General features: G+C 40.8%; 1 protein-coding gene across 8 annotated transcripts in view; it reads left to right on the top strand.

The window, feature by feature from the left end:
- The window catches only part of CALD1 (caldesmon 1), a 238,412-nt gene that overhangs the window by 107,264 nt on the left and 105,051 nt on the right, over positions 1-26,097 (top strand). For all 8 annotated transcript variants that reach the window (XM_050782387.1, XM_050782384.1, XM_050782383.1 and 5 more), the window contains exon 3: positions 23,025-23,136. In XM_050782387.1, coding sequence (XP_050638344.1) covers positions 23,066-23,136 — 71 coding nt within the window. In that variant the 5' untranslated portion in view covers positions 23,025-23,065. The remainder of the gene's footprint in view (positions 1-23,024; positions 23,137-26,097) is intronic.

Raw genomic sequence — 26,097 nt, 5'->3', positions numbered from 1 at the left:
ATGCTGATTTTTTTGTTTATTGCACATGGGCTTCCCTCCGATTCTCCCCTTCTGAACTCCCTTAGCGATTACATTACTCTCAGAGCATTTGCAGTTCCTACAGTGTATTATAGTCATTTGTGTACAGCTCTCATTTCCTTATGACAGTCTATAAATTCTGAAATCAGAGAGTGTGCCTTTTACATCTCTCATAGCACTAGAGGAGATGTAAAAGGCACTAGAGGAGATGTTTTGTATATAGTAGATACTTTGTAATCTTTGTTGAATGAATGAATGAATGAATGAATGAATGGAAAGAGGATTAGATGCAGCTTCTGAACCTACAATTTATTTGCTTTAAGACTGTCTCCAAAGGATGAGTATTAATGATGCTTTCTCCTCACTTCCTGCCCCCTAAGACAGGTAGAAATAAGTTAAGGCTGAGGAGAAAGATTGAAAGAAAGGTGTGATTGACTAATGGCAGGAGAGTTACCTTTCTCCCAAAGAGGCAGGAAACAGTAAATAGCACGAGCATGCCCCAGTTAAGGTGGCCTTTCCATGAGAATACTGTTTGGGAATCCAAGAGGGACTTACTGAGTTTAAAGCCTGGGGGACATGCAAGGGCACGTGTCTAGAAAACAATGCATATGCAGGTCTGAAGGTCAGGTGAGAACCAGAGATGTTCACAGTCACCGCCTACAGGCAGGAAGCAGCAGTGTGTCAATGGATGAGGCCACCAAGGAAGACTGTAGAGGGAGAGGAGCAGTGACTTAAAGATTCCATCAGAAATTGTATATGGAAACTTTTCCTGCTAGATAATAGGAGAAGGACCCGTCCAAGAGGAAGAACACTACACAATACTTCTAATGAAGCTGTGTGAGAACATGTAGATGAGCTAATGTGTGTATTTTTTCTTCCCTTGCGTTTTTGGACCTATTTTGTTCCTTCTCTGTCCTGTCTTTTGGGGACTATGCCCCAAACCATTCCTGTGAGCCTAGCCCCACCCACCTTTGCTCCCTTCTTGCTAACTCCACCTATGGTCATTGTCTGACTCCCCTGCTGCCTGCTCAGGGAATCCTAGACAAACTTCCTTTGGGCCCATTTTCTTCATCAGCCAATCAGAGCTGATCAGAATGGACAGAAGGGGAGGCCAGGATGAGAATCCTTAATGACCAAAGAGAGACAGGGGCAGGTCGTTTTCAGGGTCAGGTGGCTGCAATGCAGTGGTCACAGAGCATCATATTGTTTAGTCAGTAAAGGCCCCAGATAGGGGTGGAGGACTGTGCCTCTTTTTCCTTGAACTTCCTCCTTTGTCCATTGTCCCCTGCTGATTGTCCCACTCCACTTGCTCCCTAGAATAAGCTTTGGCAGTATTTTAGGGTTTCCCTGCCAGACCAGAGAGTGGAGGGGCCAGGCCATGACCCCTGACAGTCATTACCAGCCTCCCCTCTCTAGGCCTCACCATCAAATGTCATTTCTCATGGAGTCATATTAACCCCTGGGCTGAATTTCCCTAATTTGCTCTGCTAGCATGATGCAAATGAAAGGGGTAAAGGTATTTATTCATCTCTCTTTTATTTTATTTCTTTTCCTTTAAGTTCTCGCCTTGCTTTTACTTTATTTTTCTTCTCTCTCCCTTAGTTCTCCTTCCTTAATAGAAACCCTTGATCTTCAGGGTGATTTTCTGATTATTAGCAGAAGAGGCTATCAGAGATCTGGAAGCCACCTCCCGCGTTTCTTTATTCTCCTGCCTCATCCGATCGTTTTAAATGTATATTGAGACACCAGCTATCTCCAAGAACCCACTTTCACACTTTCCTCTTTGTGTTCTTGGAGTAGCCAGGAAAAAGATGCCCATTTTCTTGAAGGTACCCAAAATGTCAGTGACACCTGGGTCAGTGATTTTATGCAAATTGCTATGTATATCAAATGAGAAATGTGGAAAGCAAGAGGAAACCCTTTGCAATCCATGAATGGTCTAGTTGGGGTTTTCCAATGAATGATGGCTGGTGGCCAACATAGGTGCCTCCCGACTGTGTTTCATTAATTTCAATCAGCTCACAGGTTTGGAGAGAAGGATCATTTTCCTATGAGCATGTAAAAGAAATGCTTTGAGTTGTAAGCACTTCGAAGACTTTGCCCTCATTTTCGAATGGGAGATTTTATAACCACTGTGGGTCAATATTTTTGGAGTCAGTTGAAGCTCCAGATGGAGTGGAAAGAGAAGTTTGGGTTTTTATTTTCTTCTTCTTTTCTTGAGTTTTGCAAAATGAGCCTCCCTGGAAACCCTGACAAAGTCCTTAGTCTCCTTTGGTTTAGGTGGGCCCAAGCCTTTTATAGTAGGGTCTGAAGGGATATTTCTTAAACTAAGATTCCTTCCTGTGGGTTTTCGGTAGTAGCTGTAGAACTAGGCTCATATGGGAGAGGGTCTGGCATCCACTCCCTTCCCTGGGAGTCTCCTCTCAAGGAGACTGCTCTCAGGGTCCTTGTCATGAGATATGAGAATCAAAATCCACAATGAGTCTGGGCACAGTCCAGATCTGGTTAAGGATTGAGGGGACACAAGGTCACAGACCCCATGGGACTCCCAGCATTCTGGAAACCTTCATAGTAAAGAGGGTGGAGGACATTCCAACATCACCACGTGCAGCTTTAGTAACTTTGCCCAAATAAACGTGTTTCCCCAGCCAGGGAATTGCACCTGGTCTTGAGAGGCACCTCCACAAAAACACACCTTCCTGCCTGGCGTGACCATTGACAGAGAAAGACTGTGCTGAGAAGAGGGACAGAGCAGGGAGTAAAACACACAACGGTGCCAGGAGCTCTTGTCTAGAACTCCTTTCCAGGCTTTTGTTCCCATAAGCGCGCGTGAGTACACAAGTAAAGAGAAAAGAATGATTGTGCTGTTTAGCTCTGAACCAAAAACTATCAAGCCTTTCCTAAGGTTCCAACTCTAATAGGATTTGTACAGTTGCAGGACACAGACTCAACTGCTTCTGAACTCTGCTGTAGGATGCCTAACAAGATTAAGTTGTGCACATCTCATGCCACTCCGTGCAACAATACTCTAATAGGACTTAAGCAGAACAAACAGTCTAGGGGGAAAAAAAAAACCCTAAGACATTTTCCTTCCTACTATTCTCTGCATCCCAGGCTCAACCTAGTGCCAAATTAAATCTAGATTTTTTTTTTTTAATAGACATTTCCTAGAGGAAAAGGCAGAGCTGCATTCCCTGAAACATATTTTAGCTCAAACTTATAACTTGGATTTTTTCTTTCCTCCTCCCTTTTGCTAATTCAAAACAAAATGTCCATCACCCACTCTAACACCAGCCTCTAAGAGCTAGAGACAAATGGAGTCTGAATATTCACGCCAATGTGGTACAAATGAGCTGTGATTTTAGGATACTGGCTGTTTTACTGACAGGAGAAAAGGGCAGCTGACTAGTTTAATATACTTGGCTGAAAACACGTTGCTAAAGAGCAGTAAAGAAGGCCAACGTTAATATTGAATCCTGTTCTTGAATGAGCAAATATGATATATCATGGAATGGGGCGTCCTGAGTTTGGGGGAAAGCATTTTATCATATCCACAGGATGCAGACGGGAATGAATGCAAACATATTGCATTCATGTTGGGCCCTAAGGAAGAAGCACTTTTAGGAGCATTTTCTCCAAGTTCCTCAAAGAATTCCTCCCATAAGTATATGATACCATGATGTTGAATCTGATTTCACACAGAATTACAAAAGTATAAATATAAAGACATTTGTTATTATGAGAGACTCCAGGGATCTATGTAACTGTCTCCCATTACTGGCTCATGGTTTATAAATTTAAAAATGCAATTATAAGTTGGGGTTGATGAGGGAAGCCTGTGACCACCATTAGCACCTTCCTTAAACATGCATTAATTCATTCATTCTACAGATATCACTGGATTGGACCTTCTCCATCTCACGTGCCATATTAGGTCTGTGTTACATTTGCAATTCTAGTATTCCTTACCATAAAATGGACTTTTTAAAAATTAAATGCAGTGGAACATTTTGTGAATCCAATGACGCGTTCAGTGACGTAAATTGTGATTTCTGATACTGTATTTATTTTTCATTGGCCTCGTCTTGGCAAAGGGTCATAATATTGTAAATTTCTCTGCCCTCTCATCTACCTATCATACTTTATTATGCAGTTTATAGGCAAAACACAGGCATGCACTGCCTGTATCTGTAAATCTACTTTTCTGCAAATCACTTGAAGGGTAATGCATAATTGCCCCTTCCTTATTTGTTTCCTAGATTATAACTTTTGTATAGAATGTTGTTAAAAGCAGATTATAAAGTAGTTTCAAGTATGCTCCTTCCTCTGTATCCATAGGGGATTGGTTTCAGGACTCCCAGGATACCAAAATATACTGATGCTCAATTCCCTGATATACAAAGGCATAGTATTTGCATATAATCTATGCAGATTCTCGTGTATACTTTAAATCATCTCTACTTCTAACACCTAATAAAATGCAAATGCTATGTAAATCACTATTATACTATATTTCCTATTTTTTTATTGTTGTATGGTTTTTTCAATTACATTTTTTTTTAATTATGTTTCTATCCCTGGTTGATTGACTCTATGGATGCAGAACCCATGGATATGGAGAGCTGCTAGTAATTGAACTTAAAAGCAAAATAAGGGTGCTGTGATATTTTTATGAAATGCTCATGAGAATCAATGATGAGAGACCAGAAGCCAATTTACCCCAAAGTCAGTAGAGCTTAAGCCATAGGGCCTCTCACGGGGAGAGGTCCTTGCCTCAACACCCCCGTGCCTAACTTTTTACATTTACTATTGTATTCTGGTTTTCCAAGAAGGCCTCTCAAATAATCTTCAGGTCCCACAAAACCTGGACCTGCCCTGAAACTGACACAGATAAACTGAGATGATTTAGCATCATGTCTAAAGCTAATTAAGTGAGCAAAGCAAAGAAATCGTCAAAGTGTGAAATGTGATCATTTATTTTTTTAAGGCTTTAAGACAAATTCAGCTTATTTTCTAAAGTGAACCCCACTTAAGTGAAATAATAAATCAGTTTGCCAGGGCACAAGTGAATATAAACAGAAGATTCATTTTTACTTCATTAATAAACATCAAATATGAACGGAACCTAACATCAAGCAGGCCAAGGCCTCCTGCTGACAGGAAACAGCTCCTAGTAAGAGCATTAGAAGAAGAACATAAATCCTTCCAGGCAATCACGTGATCATTTCATCATTGAGGTCCTTGCCACAGTCTACTTTGTATCATCCATTTACAGGTCTTGTGAGATGTAACAGAGTGTTGTAATTAAAAGCATACAATCTGGGGCTGGGTTGCCTGGATGTAGATCCCAGCTCTACCACTTACTAGCTATGTGACCGTGGGCCAATGACTCACCTTCTCCGGGCCTCTGTCTTTTCATCTGTAAAATGGAGATAATAAGGATTGTCACAAGGATTTAAACTGATATTATCACAGTTCTTAGAACTGTGCTTGGCACATAGTAAGTGCTACATAACTGTTGTCTAAATAAATCAACTTATCCATCTAGACTGAAAGCTGTATGGGATTGCTTGTGGGTTCACTCTTGCAACTCCTCACAGTGCCTAACATGGCACATGGTCAGTCATCAGTGAAAGACTGTAGAAATCAGGGTCACAAACCAGCAACCCAAGGCCCATGCTGCCCTGCAAATGTGCTTCCCTTGTCCAGCATTGATGTGGTTTGGCTTTGTGTCCCCACTCAAATCTCACCTTGAATTGTGATAATCTCCATGTGTCATGGGAGGGACCAGGTGGGAAGTAATTGAATCTTGGGAGTGGGTTTTGCCCTGTGCTGTTCTCATGTGATGGTGAATAAGTCTCACAAGATCTGATGGTTTTATAAAGGGGATTTCCCCCATACACACACTCTCTTGCCTGCCACCATGTAAGACATGACTTTGCTCCTCATTTACTTTCTGCCATGATTGTGAGGCCTCCCCAGCCATGTGGAACTGTGAGTCCATTAAACCTCTTTCCTTTATAAATTACCCACTCTCAGATATGTCTTTATTAGCAGTGTGAGAATAGACTAATACAAGCATTTAAAAAAAAATTTTGAGTCTGAGTGCTCATAGGGATGCAGGCATGCATATGTTCTCCATTTTCTCATAAGCTACCACTCCCCAAATAGTTACCTCTTTGGTCCTTTAAACTATTTGAGTTTGTCATGCCTGATGTAAATGAATGATCACATAACACATGAACACTGCTATAGTTAGTGGCAGTTTTATGGCTCATTGAAGTAGAGAGATGGGCCCATAAGGAATTGAAATATGAGTCACTTCCATTCCTTGATACCCTACCTGCAAACAGTGTTCCGGTTAACCTACTTATCCCTGTATCTAAACTAAAGGTCTCAGAAGGGAAATAGGAAATCAAGAATCTGAGCAAGTACTTGCTAAGAAACAGAAATGAGTACAACCTAACGTCAGAGCTGGCCAAGACTTAATCAGTCATGACAAGCTAGGTTATACTGGTGTCAGAAACAGCTAAAATCTCAGCAACTTCAAAACGAACACGTGTTTATCACTCATGCTTTGTCACTAACCCTGGATAGGCAACGGTTTCTAGTCCACATCACTGTCATCCACGCTTAGCAACCTCTACAGACTATGACTGTCTGGAAATCTTACCAACCATGGTGGAGAGAAAAGAGCTCTTTGGAGGGTCTCCTACTGGCAAGGCTACCCTAGAAGTGACATGATACTTCTGCTCAAAACTCACTGGCCAGAATTAGCCACTTGGCCCCAGAAGACCACAAGAGGCAAGCACAATTCTATAATGTGCCCAGAAGAAGTAAAACAAGAACATGGGGCAAACAGCACAGGGGATCATAGCTGCGACATTATTTGGAACTTGGAGTCTCAGGCCAGGATTCTTAAGCTTTTCAAGGAGTTCAACTCGGCAAATATTTCTATTGATACATAACTGCATAGCAAAGTACTCAGCACTGTGAGAGGGTGTCAGAGGAGATGCAGGCCCTGACACCGAGCAGCTTCAGACTTGGTAAAGAGAAAGCGATGGTATAAAACCTTTGAATAACAAGGCCATGTAGTATCGATCACCAAGAACAAGGCCAATAATTGCTGTAGAAGCTGAAAGGGAGGGTGGTTCTGGGATGAAGATAAGACTTGAGCTGGACTCTAGAAAAATATATGGGGTTTGCAGGAGTAGAGGGCACTTCAGGTTATGGGCGGCAGGAAGCCAGGGACAAAGGCCCAGAGGAGAAACGAGGGTGAAATCATTGCAGGACTCAGGAGTTTGACTTGGCTGTGAGTTGTGTTTGCATGGGAGGGTAGGGTGGGGAAAGGAATCATGTGATGGAAAGAGTGGAGTCATTTCACAGAGAGTTTCTGGGGTCTTCAGAGAAACAAGATGGTGGTATGTGGGAGGAAGATCATTTTTCCTGAATAACTCCATTCAAAACCAAGGAATTTGCACCTCCCAATCACCAGCCCTTCCCAGCCACATTTATTCCCAAAACAAGAGTCCCGAATACCCAACAGCTTCCCAGACCTTCTAGGCAGTCACTGAATGGAGACAGTAGTAAACCCTGGGCTGCTCCTGCCTCCAGTTTAAAGCACCTTTGATCACTTCTCCTGCTGACAAAGAATATCCAAGTTCAAGTGAAATAGCCTCTTGTTGCTGGGGTCAGTGCAGCCTTTTTGCTATGTAACATCTGTTTTTAAAATTCGGCTGAGAGCTGAGACCTTGACTTAAATCTGTTTAACTTAAAAAGCAGCAAGAGAACATCTTGTTTTCATGAATGTCCAGGGGCTGTGTGTCAACAAATAAAAGGTCTGTTTGTGGTATTCAAAGTGGAAAAGCTGGTTGTGAGATGTTCTGCCACTGGGATAAATTTATTATGGACTGTTTGTTTCTTGGAATCAAGCACCAGCATTTGAAAAACACGGTGGACCAGCTTTGTTTAAATCAGCATATTTCTGCTTGATGATGGGTTAGAACCATGTTTTTATTGTCGGAAGTTCACGGAGCTGGATGGGTCTAGAAAGATGCTCTCTTTCATGCCTCCCACCTTAGCCACGTGAAGCTAATGTCTTAACATGGATTCCCTGGGTCTGCATGAATTCTGGCAACAGCTTCTGATGGATCATTAATTTTTTGTAACTTATGTAGGACCTGAAGTGGGAAAGAAGTGGGTGAGACTAGTTCACCATCCCTCAAATCTGACTAGTTGCTTTTCTCCTCACCCACCTATTTAGGAGACAGAAGTGGAAAGGAATTATATTTATCTGCACGTAGGGGAGAGAATGTCTGGCACGTACCCGATGTCAATTTAATTTGTTGAATGAATACAAACTCCAGTCTGATAAATTTATGTTCCCTGTATGAATTCATGTCTATATATATATTAATGTCATTCCTTTTGGAAAAAGTGATTACCGCCCAGATTTTTTTTTTTTTTTTTTTTTTTTTTTTTTTGAGACAGAGTCTGGCTCTGTCGCCCGGGCTGGAGTGCAGTGGCGAGATCTCAGCTCACTGCAAGCTCCGCTTGCAGGGTTTATGCCATTCTCCTGCCTCAGCCTCCCAAGTAGCTGGGACTACAGGCGCCCGCCACCTCGCCCGGCTAGTTTTTTGTATTTTTTAGTAGAGACGGGGTTTCACCGTGTTAGCCAGGATGGTCTCGATCTCCTGACCTCGTGATCCGCCCATCTCGGCCTCCCAAAGTGCTGGGATTACAGGCTTGAGCCACCGCACCCAGCCACTACCCAGATCTTAATCTAACACATAGGAAACCATTAGATTGTTCCTGTAGTTCTCTCTCATAGTAGCTTCTTTTTTTCTTCTTTTTTGGTTTCTTCCTGACATTATCTTAATTTGTATTTTATTTGTTGATTGCCCATTTCCACCATCAGGCTACAAGCATCTTGAGGGCAGAATAGTTGCATTCACATCTTATATCCTACACTAAGCAAGGTAGCTAGTACATGAATAATATTTCATAAACATTTATTGAATTTATTTATTTACTTATTTTTATTATACTTTAAGTTCTGGGGTACATGTGCAGAACGTGCAGGTTTGTTACATAGGTATACACGTGCCATGGTGGTTTACTGCACCCATCAACCCATCACCTACATTAGGTATTTCTCCTAATGCTATCCCTCCCCTAGCCCCCCACCCCCCAAACAGGTCCCAGTGTGTGATGTTCCCCTCCCTGTGTCCATGTGTTCTCATTGTTCAGCTTCCACTTATAAGTGAATACATGTGGTGTTTGGTTTTCTGTTCTTGTGTTAGTTTGCTGAGAATGATGATTTCCAGCTTCATCGATGTCCCTGCAAAGGACATGAACTCATCCTTTTTTATGGCTGCATAGTATTCCATGGTGTATATGTGCCACAATTTTTTTATTCAGTCTATCATTGATGGACATTGGGGTTGGTTCCAAGTCTTTGCTATTGTGAATAGTGCTGCGATAAACATGAGTGCATGTGTCTTTATAGGAAAATGATTTATAATCCTTTGGGTATACACCCAGTAATGGGATTGCTGGGTCAAATGGTATTTCTAGATCTAAATCCTTGAGGAATTGCCACACTGTCTTCCACAATGGTTGAACTAATTTACACTTCCACCAACAGTGTAAAAGTGTTCCTATTTCTCCACACGGTCTCCAGCATCTGTTGTTTCCTGACTTTTTAATGATCGCCATTGAATGTTTTTATTAAAGTTCTCATTGGGATGATAGTTATAGAGTCTCAGCTGCTCTTGACTGTATCTGAATTTAAATATAATGCAGAAGACGACAGGACTTATAATGCAGCTGAATATGTCCGGGCCTTTTGTGTGATGACACACTCACATTCATTTGGCCATACACACTACTGAAGGTCACGGCAGGATAGGCTAAACTAACTATCTCTATTTTCTCGATTTAAGGTGGTCAGCTATATCTGTCATATAGCTGGCCAGGATTAATGTCATAGCACAGGGCTGTAGTTTAGGATTTTTTCCCCTCAAATGAGTAACTCATTCCTGGTGGGATAAATCTGTGACTTTAGCCTTATTAGCAAGAAATTCTGGCCCACGATGCTATCTGGTAAAGGCAGTGTGATATGGTTTGGATTTGTGTCCCTGCCAAATCTCATGTTGAATTGCGATCCCCATTGTTGGAGGAGGGGCCTGGTGGGAGGCGACTGGATCATGGGGAAGGATTTCCCCCCTTACTGTTCTCCTGATACTGAGTGAGTTCTCACAAGATATGGCTGTTTAAAAGTGTGCAGCACCTCCCCTGCTCTTTCTTCCTCCTACTCGGCCATGTCAGGCATGCCTGCTTCCTGTTTGCCTTCTACAACGATTGAAAGTGTCCTGAGGCGGGCCAGGCGTCGTGGCTCATGCCTATAATCCCAGCACTTTGGGAGGCTGAGGCAGGCGGATCATGAGGTCAGGAGATAGAGACCATCCTGGCTAACACAGTCAAACCTCATCTCTACTAAAAATACAAAAAAAATTAGCCGGGCGTGATGGCACACGCCTGTACTCGGGAGGCTGAGGCAGGAGAATGGCGTGAACCCAGGAAGGGGAGCTTGCAGTGAGCTGACATCACGCCACTGCACTCCAGTCTGGGCGACAGAGCAAGACTCCATTTAAAAAAAAAAAAAAAGTCTCCTGAGGCCTCCCCAGCCATGTTACTTATACAGTCTGCAGAATAATGAGCCAATTAACTCTTTTCTTTATAAATTACACAGTCTCAAAGATAGTTCTTTAGAGTGCTGCAAGAGCAGACTAATGCACAGTGCAAGGATCTAGGGTTAGAAAGGTGTTTTGGTACTCAACAGACCTATGGCGTAATGTCCACATTCACTTGTCCAGCGGTCAATGCAGATCTTTCTGGTGATCAAGCAAAATACGAATGCTTTCACTTGAGGGGTACGAAGGTGGATTCATTTGCTCCATTTTTCTTTGGCTGCCTGTGTAGATGGAATTGAAATGGGAATGATAGGTGCATTCCAAAGGATCTCAAGAGAAATGCTCTTTCGTTTACAAGAGGTGCAATCCCACAATAGTTTCTTGCTTTGTGTACTTGAAAACATTCCCAAAGAAACAATGTTGGATGCAGAAAAAATACTGGGAGAAAAGAAAAATAATACTCCAAATTCTGAACAATTCTACTTTAATATGTTGATCTGTCTGCCAGCTGGCCACAGGATTGACTACTTGTAATATATACTTTTGGTAGGCCGCATGTAGTTCTTGGAACTGTTTATATTAGGCTGCAGAAACTTAATTATTCTAAAATTGGCAGGGTGCTCTTTGGTTACTTAATACAAAATTGCTTAGTCATCTTTAAACATAGTGTGGACAGCTTTTGTTTAAGTGTGAAAAATTAGGAATTGCAAATGTACTCCAAGGAGATTTTAAGTCAGGGAGAGAAACAAGAAAGTATCATTCTTTCAAGATATTCAGCAGGTGGTTGCCACATGTTTTAATTTGACAAGCTAGGTAACTGTCGAGTTGAAGTCCTTGATTACAAGTACTTTTCCATTTTCTTTGTAGATATTGTCAGAAGTAGAAAGCTGTTGCTGCTGCTTCTTAGATGGTATTCTAACCCTACACTCTGCAAAGTATAGGTTTTTCAGCAAGAGTGTGAGGAACTCTAACGTCAGCTGCTGGAACAGCTTTCTTGTTCTAAGAAGCGAGCAAGGATGCCATTTCAATCTGGTTGTCACAAAGATCCTCCTTTTGCCTCTTTTGGTTTGAATCCTTGAACTGTTGCCTTCCACGTATAGTACAGAGCTATAGTGCTTTAGCGAGGAAACAGGCAGGCAGAGTGAGCTTCTTCTGTGTATTTTAAAGTCTAAAGTGGCGCCGGAAGCATCTAGTTTTTCCAGGAATGCCCATGGCAACCTCACACTTTTCCTGTGATCTAGGCTGGGGCTCCTAAGAGATGGTGAGAAAAGATAAAAGTCCTGTAGCCAATGGGTTGCCACACAAGGCCTGGGAAGGGTAGGGTCCCAAGCAAACCTCCAGAATGGTGCCTTATGTTTCTAATTACTGAGCATGCTTAGAAAGCACAATCAGGCAACACTTTTTTTAGACTGATGGAAACATTTAAATCGGCTCTGAATGTCAGTGTTCTCTAATTATGATGGAGGAGTAGCAAGGACTTTCCAAAGGCTGCGGAAATTTGAAGTATATCAGCTGAATTCTGATTCTCTTCTTATTCATCATGTCTTCTTTTTCTTTCAACATCCAAGAACAAACCTATTCCCTCGGTTAAATGCCTAATACTCCTCTTCCTGAAACCGAAATGTCTCTCTAAGACCAAGTTCTTTTCCGCTAGAGAAAAACAACCGCAACTACAAATCAAAATATAAAATAGAGTTCCATAGTAAACCACCACCATTTCCAAGGTTACTAAGAGCTCAGCCAGAGACACCGCCTTTTGATAACATCTTAGCCAAGTTCGTTCGTTTAACAACTAAGTTCTACAAATAAGCACTGCCCTGGCATCTGTTCCAGCTCAACAAGTGTGAGCCTAAAGCTGAGTATAAGAAAAATAGTCGGTTAAGAACTTTGAAGAATCATGAAAGAGAGTAATCACTTCTAAGATATAACAAACTTTTACAGAAGACAAATACGTACTTGGTAATTAAAATACAAGCTAGAGACTAAGTGTTCCAATAGAAATACAATATGGGTGTTAGTACAAACTCAGGTTATTGGGTCACTTGTTCAAAGATCCTATGGTTTTGTGCTATTCTTAAGCAGGCCCCAACTGTGAGCCATTCCCTACCTGATGAAAAGTCCAGGTATCCCCAAACTAACAAATAAGTGAAACTACTATCGAAATGACTCATTACTATCTAAATTACCATCTAAATGTAAAGAAAGAGGAATCAATCTAAGTACTTTTCAACTTATTATTTATCTGTAAATGTATATGCTTAAATTATATGTCTATTACGTCCAAGGGACATAGCAGATAATGTCCTTTAGTTGGGTTTCAAAGCTTTCCACCTTGGATTATAAACTTCTAGAAGATAGTTTTTAACCTGCTTTGCAGTTTCAGAATACAGTAGACACACCTGATGATCATAATGAACAGACGTCAAATAATTCACTAGAGACTAATTAGTCCCTGATCAATAACAGCTTGTCCTTCACATACAAAAATACTGCTATTAACAAAGCACCTCTAGAACACACCTTTGAATTGTTTTCAGCAATATAAATGGATTTGCATCCTGCCATCTAAGCTCTCCTACTTTATATTAGCAAGATAGCTGGCCAAGGCTCTGTATGTGGTTTTTGATCACTAAACTGGAAGTGTTAGCTGAGCAAACCCGTCACAAAAAGCAGGCACATGAGTTGCTGATTTTTTTTTTTTTTTAAGATGAGTAGTTCAGCAAGTCCAGAAGGTCATGCACAAATTAAACTACTTTTATGTAAAATATGGTGATCTCTGCAGAATGTTTACAACTGGGAAAGACCCATGGTTTCTGAACTTTCATTCCATGTGAACCACTCTTGGGCCTTGTTACTTAACTTGAAGTGTGATCTTTCTTCAGCCAGTGTCTCAGCTTCTTTTGCATTTGCCAAGCATTTTACTTTCTCAGTTGCAAGTGCCCAGTCACAGCAAGATTGCCCCCATCCAAAGAGCCTCCACAGGAAAATGGAGAGAGTATCGATGAGGGAATTAGGAGAGCACAGCCATGCTTTGAGATGTTGCCCTACATAACACCACACCTTATCATATCTTTTCTATGAGATTGTAAGGTCTTTGAAGACAGAGACCATGTCTAACTTACCTTCATGTCTGTGAAGTGCATAGCATTACTTCACTCAGTACAATCACTTCATATTAGGAGTTGGAAGATCTATTTTTTGTTTGTCCTGAGACAGTCTTATTCTGTCGCCAGGCTGGAGTGCAGTGGTGTGACCTCGGCTCACTGCAACTTCCACCTCCTGGGTTCAAGTGATTCTCCTGCCTCAGCCTCTTGAGTAGCTGGGACTACTACTCAAGGCGCGTACCACCACACCCAGCTAATTTTTGTAATTTGAGTAGAGACAGTGTTTCACCATGTTGGCCAGGATGGTCTCGATCCCCTGACCTTGTGATCCACCTGCCTCGGCCTCCCAAAGTGCTGGGATCACAGGTGTGAGCCACCATGCCCAGCCAGAAGTTGGAAGATCTTATAGCAGGGCTGTCCAATAGAACTTTCTGCAGTGGTGAAAATGTTCTCTGCACCATCTTATATGGGGGCCACTAACCACGTAATGGCCACTGAGCTCTTGAAATGGGACTGGTGAAACTGAATTTTAAATTTTATTTATTTTCAATTAAATTTAAATGACCTCATGGCTGGTGGCTACCATATTGGACAGCATAGCCTTAGAATCTTAAAAAACATATTTTCACCATAACCCTAAACAGATGGCCACTTCACTTCTCCCTGGCTTTTTTCAGAGACAGGGATCTGCCCTTTCCATGCACCCCCATTTTTGGGTAGTTCTGCTGGAGCTGGGCCTCCCTGCATCTGAATTATGTGTGATAATATTGTGAATGCCTCTGTTAGTCAGGCATACATTTAGAAAGCATCTTTACATATTTGTAGCAAGTCTATGCATTTTTTCTCACACGGACACAAGTTAGTGGAGAATTTCCACTTTGCCTTAGGGTTTACACTTATGTCATTTGCTCTTCTCTAGGGGCCAAAAGAGCAGCCTGCCTATTGTGATTTAGCATTAAACTCTGTCTTTCAGCCTAATTCTCCTTGAGTTCATCAAGGAAAAGTATTTAAATGCTTGAAAAGAAAACAGAAGTCATGTCGCACATTTTCACTTCTCTTCACTCTTCTAAGCAACTTTCAAGTTGGTTTAGAAATTAGTCTAAATGCCAATCCTGGTTTTCCACTGATTTGTAGTGGTTAAGGAGCTAATGTCAAAGCTTTATATGTCTCAGTCTCCTTTCTTTAAATGGGGTTGAATTGATTCTTCTTCCCTGAGAGGATCAAATAATGGTAACCATAAAGTTTTGAAAAATATAAAGTGCTCCAAATTAAGGTGGTTTTATTTGTGATAACATTGGAAGATGCAACCTAAAGTCCCTAAACATGGTGTCTTCCTAAGTGTTGATGTTAGTATATACAAAAACCATCATTTCACAGATCTAAACTACCCAAACTGTCTGCTACTCAGAAGGTGAAAGAGAGGGCATGAAGACATTGGCTTTAATAATGCCAGCTCTTCTGTTTGCTAGTGGAGAAGTACAAATAGAGAAATGGTAATACTAAAAGATTGTGCAGGGAAGGCAAGGGAAAAACAGGTCATAACCTGTTAACCTGCCCTTAGTAGGGCTTTGTGTTTTGGATTCCACTGATTAGAGAAAAGAAACACCTTGAAAGGACAAAGTGCCTCAGGTTGATCGTATTCATTCTTATTTCTATGCTGCTGTTCTTGACAGACCTGCCTTGGTATATGCATGTGTTTTTTTAAAGTAGCACAGAGTTTTGGAACAAGATGGTGAAGGTTGAGCGAAAGTTAAGTGTAAACTGTACATTATAATCCATTTGTTTATTTGGTTTTCGAATCCCAAATGAACCATTCAGTTCAGAAAAGAGCAAAGTGGGTTGATAAATTGATTTTTTCGAAAAGGACAAAAGTTCATTTTGTACAGTCGGAAAGAAAGTGCTGCCAGATTTACTGTGTAACTACTGCAAATGTGGGTTTATATAATTTTTGAGATTCATACATAGTCAATTACCAAGGTCTTTGATTCACTTTGTAAACACTGATCAGTCAATAAAGTACAGAGAGATGAATTGGCTTGAATTACATTTTCCATACTCAGAATGGTAAAATCTAGAATCAAAATCCAGTGGCTCAAATTGGCTACAATTTCTGAGTGCCTACTCTGTCCCAATTGTGGAAAAATTTTTTAAAAGACTATATCTTTTCATAAGTGGCCTTAAGAACAAAAGCATATGGAAAGTAAAATATTAATACAAATATTTAAAGACAAGTGAAAGAGAACAATTGATGAGCTGCAGCCGACAGTGTGTTATTGATTATCAAAATGAATTATAGACATTCAAGGAGGGAACTGTCACACTTAAGCTAGGGTTCTCAGGAAAGGGTATCATGAGGGAAGTAAAATTTGAGCCCGAAATTCATGATGGAATAAAAATATGGATAGTGAAGATGTGGATTAAAAAGAATGAGTAAAAATGTAGAGGTAGAAAGTTGTAAGACATATTTGAGAGGTAATAAAATATTTTTTATCTAGGATGCTGTGGTATGATCAGCTTGAAAGGAAGGTTAATGGTTTCTAGATCAAACAATTAAATGAGAACAGACTTAGATACTCAAGACATTTACATCTGGGAAGGAGGAAGAAGCATGGATATGTCATGCGTGATACCTACAGCTTTACTGGCTCAAGCAGGTATACATTCATAGTATTATTATGTGGAGTAAGATGAAACTTTGAATATTATCTCTCCAACCAGCTCACTTTATAGAGAAACAAAGCTCATAGAGGTTCAGTTTCAGTCTCCTAGGTCTCATTCCAGGTCACTATTTGCCAAGGGAGGAAAACAGTTAAAGGGTCAAGGTGAGTGACGATCATTGCAGATCAGAGGTAGGAAATCTGCTGGAGTATGTTATACCCAGAAATCACCCAACAGCTGTAGGATGAAGAGAAACATCACTGAGTTGCAGCGATGGCACAACTGAAATGAATGCAAATCTTTAGGATAGACACAACATGCACCCTTTCTCCCACAAAGCACTGAATCTCAAGAACACAAAACAGAAAGCAGGTGATGGGTATGGTCCAAGGTTGAAGATGAGTGTGATAAGCCTGGTGGAAGTTTAAAGAAGCAAAAAAGTCTGAACTATCAATTCTAGGAAGGCAAAGACCTTTTCTGTCTTGTTCACTGTTATATCCCAGTGTCTAGAACAGTACCCGGCACATAGTAGCTGTTTGGTAAATATTTATTGAATATTGATTGTATAAATGTTTTTGTGAGACCTCATCGAGGTAGCTGAATCATGAAATTTACAGTGGGTGCAAAATGATGACTAGTCAGAGAGGACCTGTCTAATAATGGTTTTGAGTGTTCCAAGACTAGAATTCCTTGCAAGAGCAGAGAAATGATGATGTTGTGAATGAGAATATAGTGGGTTAGAGGAGAAATGTGTGTAATGAAGAAGGTGCAATATAAGAGACGAAACTAAGATACTGAAGAAGAGTATGCAATGATGCTGTCGAGGATACAGCCATCCTGAGTTATGAATTTTACAAAGCCCTAACAATAAATTAACGGAGATGAAATAAGCATTTGGAAGGCTGATTCAATTGAGATCTTTTGTGACTTGATAATTCTATGATTTAAACCAAACAGGTTGTAAACTGAAGGCACAGGTAATTTTTAGGATTATTTCTTACCTAAGGTTATATGATCCAATGAATCAATGTGGCAATCAGTGATAATAGTCCTCTCAGAACTTCTTTGGGGCACTCTTGTTTGTTCCCTGAAATGGAAAACAAATCCTAGAGCGAAATAGTGGATTAGTCCTATTATAGTGGTTAAGAGCATATACTTTGAAATTCCATAAGATGGGAATTATACTAGCTACCTCACAGATTTCTTACCCAGATAAAGTAAAATTACATATATTTTAATGGCCCAGCAGAGCTATCAGCCATGAAAAGACTTGAAGGAAACTTAAATGTATATTGTTAAGTAGAATATGCCAATCAGAAAAGGCTACAGACATACTGTATGATTCCAACTATATGATATTCTGGAAAAGCCAAAGCTGTAGAGACATAAAAACATCAGTGGTTGCCAGGATTTGGGAGTAAGGAGAGGGAAAGGATGAACAAGTGGAGCAGGTGGGATTTTTAGGGCAGTGAAACTATTCTGTATGAGGCTACTATGGTGAATACATGACATTCGGTATTTGGTGAAACCTTTGAAACTATACAACAAAGAGTGAACCTTAATGTAAACTATGAACTTTAGTTAATAATAATGCATGAATATTGCATTTTGTCAATTGGAACAAATGTACCACACTACTGCAAGATGTTCCTAATAGTTTCCTAGGGCTGCCATAACAAAGTACCACACACTAGTTGGTTTAGAATAACAGTAATTTCTTGTCCCACTGTTATGGAGAGCTGAAGTTTGAAATGGAGGTGTCAGCATGGCCAGGCTCCCTCTGAATGCGCTGGGGAAGGGTTTGCCCCATTTCTCTTTCCCAGCTTTCTGGTGAAAACCTTAGGTCTTCCTTGTCTCCACTTTCTCATGGCACCTCACCATGCCTTCATATTATCTCCCCTCTTGTGTGTTTGTCTCTGTGCCGAATTTCCCCTTTTCATAAGGACACCATTATATTGGATAAGGGACCACCCTAATCACCTCATCTTGACTACATCTGCAAAGACTCTATCTCCAAATGCAGGAGAAAATGTGGGCAGGAGTTGGGGAGGGGGGAATATATGGGAACTCTGTACTCTCTACTCGCTTTTTTTCTGCTCTAAGCAATAAAGTCTATTCATTAAAATGTTAAAGGCTTAAAAAATGGCCTGCCACACAGTACATATTCAATAAATGTTAGCTCCTTTTGGATGTAACTTATTCAGTGTCCCGGATACAACAGATTTTATTATTCTTGCATGCCAAACCAATATTGGCACTGCCCAAAAAGTAGATAAGACTTAGCTTCTTCCATATGACTTTGTCCCTAAGTGTTGAGTGCTGGGTTAGAAAGCCACCTGCTCACAAACATCTCCTGCCTTGACTGAATTTACACATGTGCGCGTGCACAGGTGAGTACACCCACACACACCTAAAATGGCTTATCTGCCACCAACCCTGACCCAAACAAAAGCAGAAACTTACTAGTTCTCCTTGTAAAGGCGTCACGGGAAATATCTATACTGAGGGCCACATGCCCATAGAGGGAAAAAGAAAACAGCAAAAACTTTGTGAATATAAAACATAATAAATTTCTTGGTTGAAAGATGCACATTAGCTATTGAACTAAATTTTTAAAGGAAAAGAGCCATAAATTAGTTTTAATAAATATAAACATACTTTAATTTCCAACATAGGGTGGGATATAGAGAAGAAAAAAAAGTGACAAAGAAAGAGAAAAATTTTTTAATGTCAGAAGAAACACCAATCAATATTCCGCCTTTAAAAAGAGGCAGAGAAAAAAAAGCAAGGAGGAAAGAAAGGGAAGAGAGGAAAGTCCCGGAAACCCTGGCGTGGTGGTAAGATGCAGGACACACCTCTTGTCACATCATGCCAATCCCCTGGGCTGCAGGCTTGTGGCTTTGTTCAAAAAGAAGGGCAGGCCAGGCGCGGTGGCTCATGCCTATAATCCCAGCACTTTGGGAGGCCGAGGTGGGATGATCACCTGAGGTCAGGAGTTCGAGACCAGCCTGGCCAACGTGGTGAAACCCTGTCTCTACTAAAAATAACAAAATTAGCCGGGTGTGGTGGTGTACACCTGTAATCCCAGGGACTCGGGAGGCTGAGGCAGGAGAATTTCTCGAACGTGGGAGGCAGAGGTTGCAGTGCACTGAGATCGCATCATTGCACTCCAGCTTGAGTGACAAGAGTGAAACTCCATTTCAAAAAAAGAAAAAAAAAGGAACGGCAGTGTGTTCGATGATTGAAATCTTTTTTCTTTCCTTTTTTTTTGAGATGGAGTCTTGCTCTGTTGCTCAGGCTGCAGTGAAGTGGCCCAATCTCAGCTCACTGCAAACTCCACCTCACGGGTTCAAGTGATTCTCCTGCCTCAGTCTCCCAAGTAGCTAGGATTACAGTAATCTGCCACCACGCCCAGCTAATTTGTTGTGTTTTTAGTAAAGATGGGGTTTACCATGTTGGCCAGGCTGGTCTCGAACTCCTGACCTCAAGTGATCCACCTACCTCGGCCTCCCAAAGCGTTGGGATTACCGGCGTGAACCACTGCATCTGGCCTGAAACCTTTAACACTGACTTATTTCTTAATCATGGCAGTGTAGGCAGGCCCTGTTTTAAAAGAAAATCCAATCTATGAGAACCCATATTGAAAACACAGACATGTACATAGGTGATGACTTATCTGCCTCTGTTAAGGTTTTTGTTTTTCCCCTCTTTACGAAAGAAGCCACCTTAGTAAATCTTTCTATAGCATGACCACAATCCCCCCTCGAGCACAAAAATTTAGATTTTCATAAAACTCTCCAAGAACCCATCTGTCACAAACATCAATACTTAGCTCTTTCACACTATTTGTGACACCCAGAGCCTCACGACTGATGGAATCTCCCTGTCTTGACTTTTCATCCCTTCATTGGTTGAGAGTTTGTTTCCTAACCAATGTTGCTGAAAAGAATTCAGCACTGAGTAGGGGTAGGGCAGGAAATGAGGGATTACTGCCTGGGGACATAGAAGAGAAAGAAAAAAATCACTTACCATTCTACCTAGACATGGCTCCTCTTACAAAGGGAAGATGCTGGAGAAGGGCCGAAAAGCTCTGTGATGTAAGGGTGCAGGGATGAAGGAGGATCTCCAGCCCCATCCTGGGTTGATACTGAGAACAATTTTCATACACACATACACCTTCTCTCCCCCACACACAAGAAACACACACCACACACACACACACCACCAACAGTCATACCACATGGTACACAGATGTGGTTTTGTGCTTTCCTCTAAGCTACACCCACTCATGTGCACAAAGCCTCACCTAGAAAAGCACTGGTGTGTAGGAAATGGCACACACACTCTCTCTCCCTCTGGGTGCCTCCACATATACACTCAGCAGCACTCGAAACGACAGGTAGTTTTTCTATGGCTGGGAAAGAAAAAGTGCCCAAGTAAGCAAGAGAAGGTGAGAAGTGGGAGAAGAGAATGGGTAGTAGAAAAAGAATTTGTGTGGGTTGAGAGCCAGTGAGGATGGCCTGCGGAAGTGACCTCACGATGTTGGTTTCACTTCCCTCTAAGTACTCCAAGACACTGCTGGGCTCTGCAGACCATGTACCTCTCCAGCCTGCTTGGAGATATTCATTTCACTGCTCATTAGCACCTCCACCAGAGGTATAGGCTGAGAACCACTGTTGCTGACAAACAGCCAGAATGACAGCTTAAATTTGATGAGGTAGGAGCAAAAACCAGACAGAGGCTTAGAGGATGCTCTTCAAGCTACTTGGATAAATTTTAAAAGGTAAAATTGTTTGCTTATAGATGGACCTCTTTTTCCCATGTCTGTTTGCTATTGCTAAAGTTATTCAAGGGGCACTTTATATGCAACAAAAGACCACACTGAAGGAAGAGAAGAGTCTGCTCTCCCACTACACCTGGCATTCGAGTCCATGAGTTTAGATCCTACTGCCCACAGGGCTGTCCTCACACACTCCTGCCCTGTAGTCAGAACAGGAGCCTACCCCAGGGAGAAGGGCCCTCGGATGGCCTCTTAGGGAACTCTCAAATCACTTTTTCTTTTTCCATTCTGATAATTGTAGACCAGATTGGAAAGTGTAGAAAAATTTCTTTATGGTTGATGAAATAATAAGAAAGAAAATGAGTTGTTTCTTTCACAGCTAGCAAAGCCTCAGGAAGTACTCTTGGTAAGAGTAAGATAGATAAACACCAAAAATTTAAAACTCCAAATAAACACCAAGATTTGAATTTCTAAAGATTTATAAGCAACATTAATAACACCTTAGACGATAAAAAGGGGAAAAATTCAAACATTGTATAGTTTTGCTTTTGTTGGCTGAGCTTTTATTTTTGTTTTTGTGGGATTTTTTAAGAGGGGAAAAAACATTTGAAAATAAAAGAATTGGACAATTTATTTAAGAAGGTTTCTGAACTTGGCTTCAGAATCTAAGTTTTGTTTTTTGCTCCTTCAAACAAAGATGCCTTCAGGTGTGATGGCTTTAGGTTTTGTACAGCTCCTTATTTTCTCACACAGGGCAAATGGCTTGTCTCATGTGCACAGAAAGGGCTGGAAAATATTTTTGTGATTCGAGTGCAGCAGAGAGTCTAGGATTCCAGAGGAAGTGGAGGCCTCCCGTTCCACACAGGAAACAATCTTCAAGCAGGCCTTAAATGCCAGATTCCAGGCCGAGTTTAACTAACCACTGACAGCTCTGTAAACAAAGCAAGGACAAAAAGAGCCCGCTTCCCCCTTTCTGGTAGTCATTTTGGGTTTGGGGGCTGCAGGGGAATTCTGGAATACTTGACTCCATGGCACAAAAACGCAGGGGAAACGGGCTCCTCATTTAAAGAGTTGGAAGGGAAAGGTCTTTCCGGAATTAAAACCATCACAGAGGAGGTAGGAAAGGGTAAAATGGTTGGGTTACATCCGTAGAAAGAGCAGAGATTTTAGAACTTGGAAAACAGCTTGATCACCACTTAACTGCTTTTAAAAATGTTGCTTCATGATGTTTATTCATGATGTTACTGCTGCAGTCTTTATTAAAATCCTGATGCTTCTTTGAGAATATGCACATTATACGCCGAGATAACTGTATTATTTTATTTCTCGCTTTCACTTTTCTCCTAGTTCCTACATATTCCTCTTCTTGCCACTTTTCTTTTCTGTTTATCATTCCTGTTTTCCTCCTTCTTTGTTCACTTTTTCATAACTTTGGTCTGGGGTTCAGCAAGTTACAAAGAACAAAATCATTCAGTAGAATTTCAAGTGATTCTACCAATATTTCAAGTCTTCAAAACCTCTCTGTCTCCTGAGGTCTTTTTAAAAGAATATATAATCTTGGGATCTTACTCACTTGTCTCTAAGAGATTCATGAATGAGACTGAATTTAACTTGGCTCAGGAGTCAGAAATTGATCACTGGCTACCTTATCAGCTTTCTAAGAGTAAAGAAAAATCAGGAGACTGGCAAATGGGAGAGGGTCCACAGTGACTGAAAGAGAGGTAACACACCGAGTTATCTATGATATTGACTCTACCTCCTCTCCTTCAGGTCCAGACGTCATCTGGTCTCCCTGAACCTGAAATCACACCATGGATGATTTTGAACGTCGCAGAGAACTTAGAAGGCAAAAGAGGGAGGAGATGCGACTCGAAGCAGAAAGGTAAGGATCTAGGGTGAAAAATACTTGTATTCCCTTATTAACAACGTTGGTTTCAGGCCTCAAAGACCATCCTTCTGAGAGGCCATATTGCACACCAAACTGTTCGCAAAAGTAGTTATGGAAAATTTTTCTGCTAAGACTCTAAATTTAGCATTTAAAAAAGGAAAACAAACAAGGATCAAGAAAAAGAGAAATTTGAGAGGAATCAATTGATAATTGCATATTGATAATTGCATTTAATCAATACCTTTCACATTGGAATGTCTTAAATGACAAAAGTAATGTGTGAGTGAAGATTTAAAAAGCTTATATAATAAGAAATGACAGGAAAATGCCAAGTATTGAATATTGGAACCATTTAGGAAATGAGAGTCTTCAATCTAAAAAAAAAAAAAAAAAACGCAAAAAGCCCTGGATGAATCTTGTGAAAAATTTTCATTCTTATTAGAAAAGTATTGAACTCTACGGATCTGCATAGTACAGGTTAATAGTGGGCTATGTTACCGAGGAGATTCTGGGTGTAATTGGAAGCTGTTCATGTCATGTGAGGCCTCTATAGTGGTGACTACGAGGTCAAACTGGGGAGATAAAGCTTTGGCATATAAAACCTGGGGCATAAATGCATATTTTAACATTTTAGGCCTCAGAACAAAGGACAGTGTGGTATTTGATGTGACTTAAATCAGATGTTCTTTTGAGAAAGCAGGTGAGGCATTCACAGAGAGAAAAATGTTAAACAATGACCTTAAAATCAAATTGATTTTGTTCCCAGTAACTCCAATGCACAGATGAAAGATGACTCTTTAACGATCCCAAAGTAGAAAAGTGGAAACTTACACCTATAATGAAAAGTATTGTTCTTATGTTCTACTTATTTGCATGGAGAATGCAAAAGCAGAAGATAAAGTAACTGCCTATGATAAACTTGGCCAGAGTCAGCTGCCATTCATGAAATGACTAAACATGTCCACAAGGCACTATGGATGATACCTGCATTCCGTTGGTTCAAATCCTAGCTCTGCCATTTACAAGCTGTGTGGCCCTGAGCAAATGATTTTTCTCTTTAAGCCACAGTTGCCATATATATAAAATAGGCATAATATCTACATAGCCTGTGTGATTGTTGGGAAGATTACTGAGCTTCATGAATAGCCTAGTCAGGTACCTAACACATAGTAGTTTTTTGTAAATGATAGTTTTTCATAAATGATAGCTATTATTATTATTAACCATTACCACTAGCCAAACAAGTAAGAAACAACATAGCAGCATAGCCAGAGCTAAACCATCAGGCCAAGAAAAGGAAAGGTAGTCATCATCCTGCAATGGAACTAGTCAGAGAAAGTTTCTTGGTGGAGGTGAGCCATGGAGGAGGTAATGATGGTGATGAAAAGGGAAAGGGAACCTGTCTAGGTGAAGGAATGACACCGGCAAAAGTGCAGAAGTAGAAATAAGAATCCTGGTGCAAGAAACCTGTTGAGTGTTTGAGGGAAAATGGACTGGACTTGTATATCTTGGCTGTTCCTATTTGCTATACAAGGAATAGACAGAGACTTAACAAGGGAGTTATGTGTGATGACACTATGCTAGAGAAACTTATCTACAGTGGACTAGAATATGGGGATACCAGCACTGGAAGAGATAGTATGGAATATAGGATAATGAGGGCCTGAATCAGGTCAGTGGGTGTGGAAACGAAGAAAGATCAAATATGAGAGTCTTTACAGAGGGAGAATTAGCAAACCTTTTAAGAGAGCGAAGAACTTACAGACGATTCCAAAGAATATACGTCTGAGAAGCTGGAAGGAAAGCCTCTGCTTTGTCCCAAATGGAGGATTTCCTTCTTGAATGGTCAGAGGAGCAGTGTTTAATTTCAGGTAGAAACCACATCCAAAAAGAGATTTTCTGCAGGCATGTGGAGATAGGAAATTTCACTCTTTGTTCAAAAGGGGAGAGAAATCATTATTAGAGAAATAAATTTGGGCAGACACAGTATGGTGGTGCCAGTACAAAAGCTAAAGGGATATTCCCAAAAAAGCAAGTGTAGAAAAAGTGAGCGATCATCAAGGTATAATGGAAACCATCAAAGTCGACAATGTACCAGGGAGATGGGGGAGAACCAGGGAGAGTATGAGGCTCAGTGCTGAGTGGACATGGTGGACATGGAAGTCTTGTGGGAGGTGGCTGGGCTCAGTGAACCACACCTCTTATTCCTTCCAATGCTGTGTTATTTCACCTCAAGTTCTCATGATAGTCTACAAAATATCTTCATCCAACAACTATTTATTAAGCACTAACCAGGTTTAAGTGTGCTAAGGATGGGAAAAATAATGGTGGTAAAGAAGTAGACATGGTTCCTGCCTTTATGTACCTCACAGCATGCTAGTAAACCAAAGTGTAACAGAATCAGAAAGCAGACAGGTCAGGGTTTAGGGGCAGGCCTGATAGAGTTGTGGCTAGAGAGGCTCAGGACTGGGGATGTAGACATTGGGCATCAGGCTAGATTGCCATTGTCAGCTTCTTTCCTTTCCATGTGAACAGGGGGTCAGGGAATCATTGACAGAGGTGTGACAGAACTAAATTGCTGTGGTTAGAGCCATAATGTCATTAGAGTGAATAAACCCAATTTCTTCAGATTCAGGACTTTGCTTAAGAATTGACCACACAGCTACATGGTTTCTTCCTTCGACTTTTTTGTTTTGTGTGGAAGAATTTGTCTTCTTTTAATTTGTCTTCTTTTTTAATTTGTCTTCTTCATTCTTTTACATTCAGATGTAAAAGGAATGTACACAGTAAATCTTATGTACCCTGAATAATCTAAAATAAACTTACACAAATTAATCCTAATCTTGTTTAATTTACATTTCTGTCTGTATTACTTCTTTTGGGATATTATATTGTTTTCTTTTCTGTTTTTATTTCTTCTTTTCTTCCTTTTCTTTCTTGCTTCCATTCATTGCC

This window comes from Macaca thibetana, chromosome 3, assembly GCF_024542745.1.
Source record: "Macaca thibetana thibetana isolate TM-01 chromosome 3, ASM2454274v1, whole genome shotgun sequence".
NCBI lineage: Eukaryota > Metazoa > Chordata > Mammalia > Primates > Cercopithecidae > Macaca > Macaca thibetana.
This window is presented reverse-complemented; position numbering and strand designations above follow the sequence as displayed.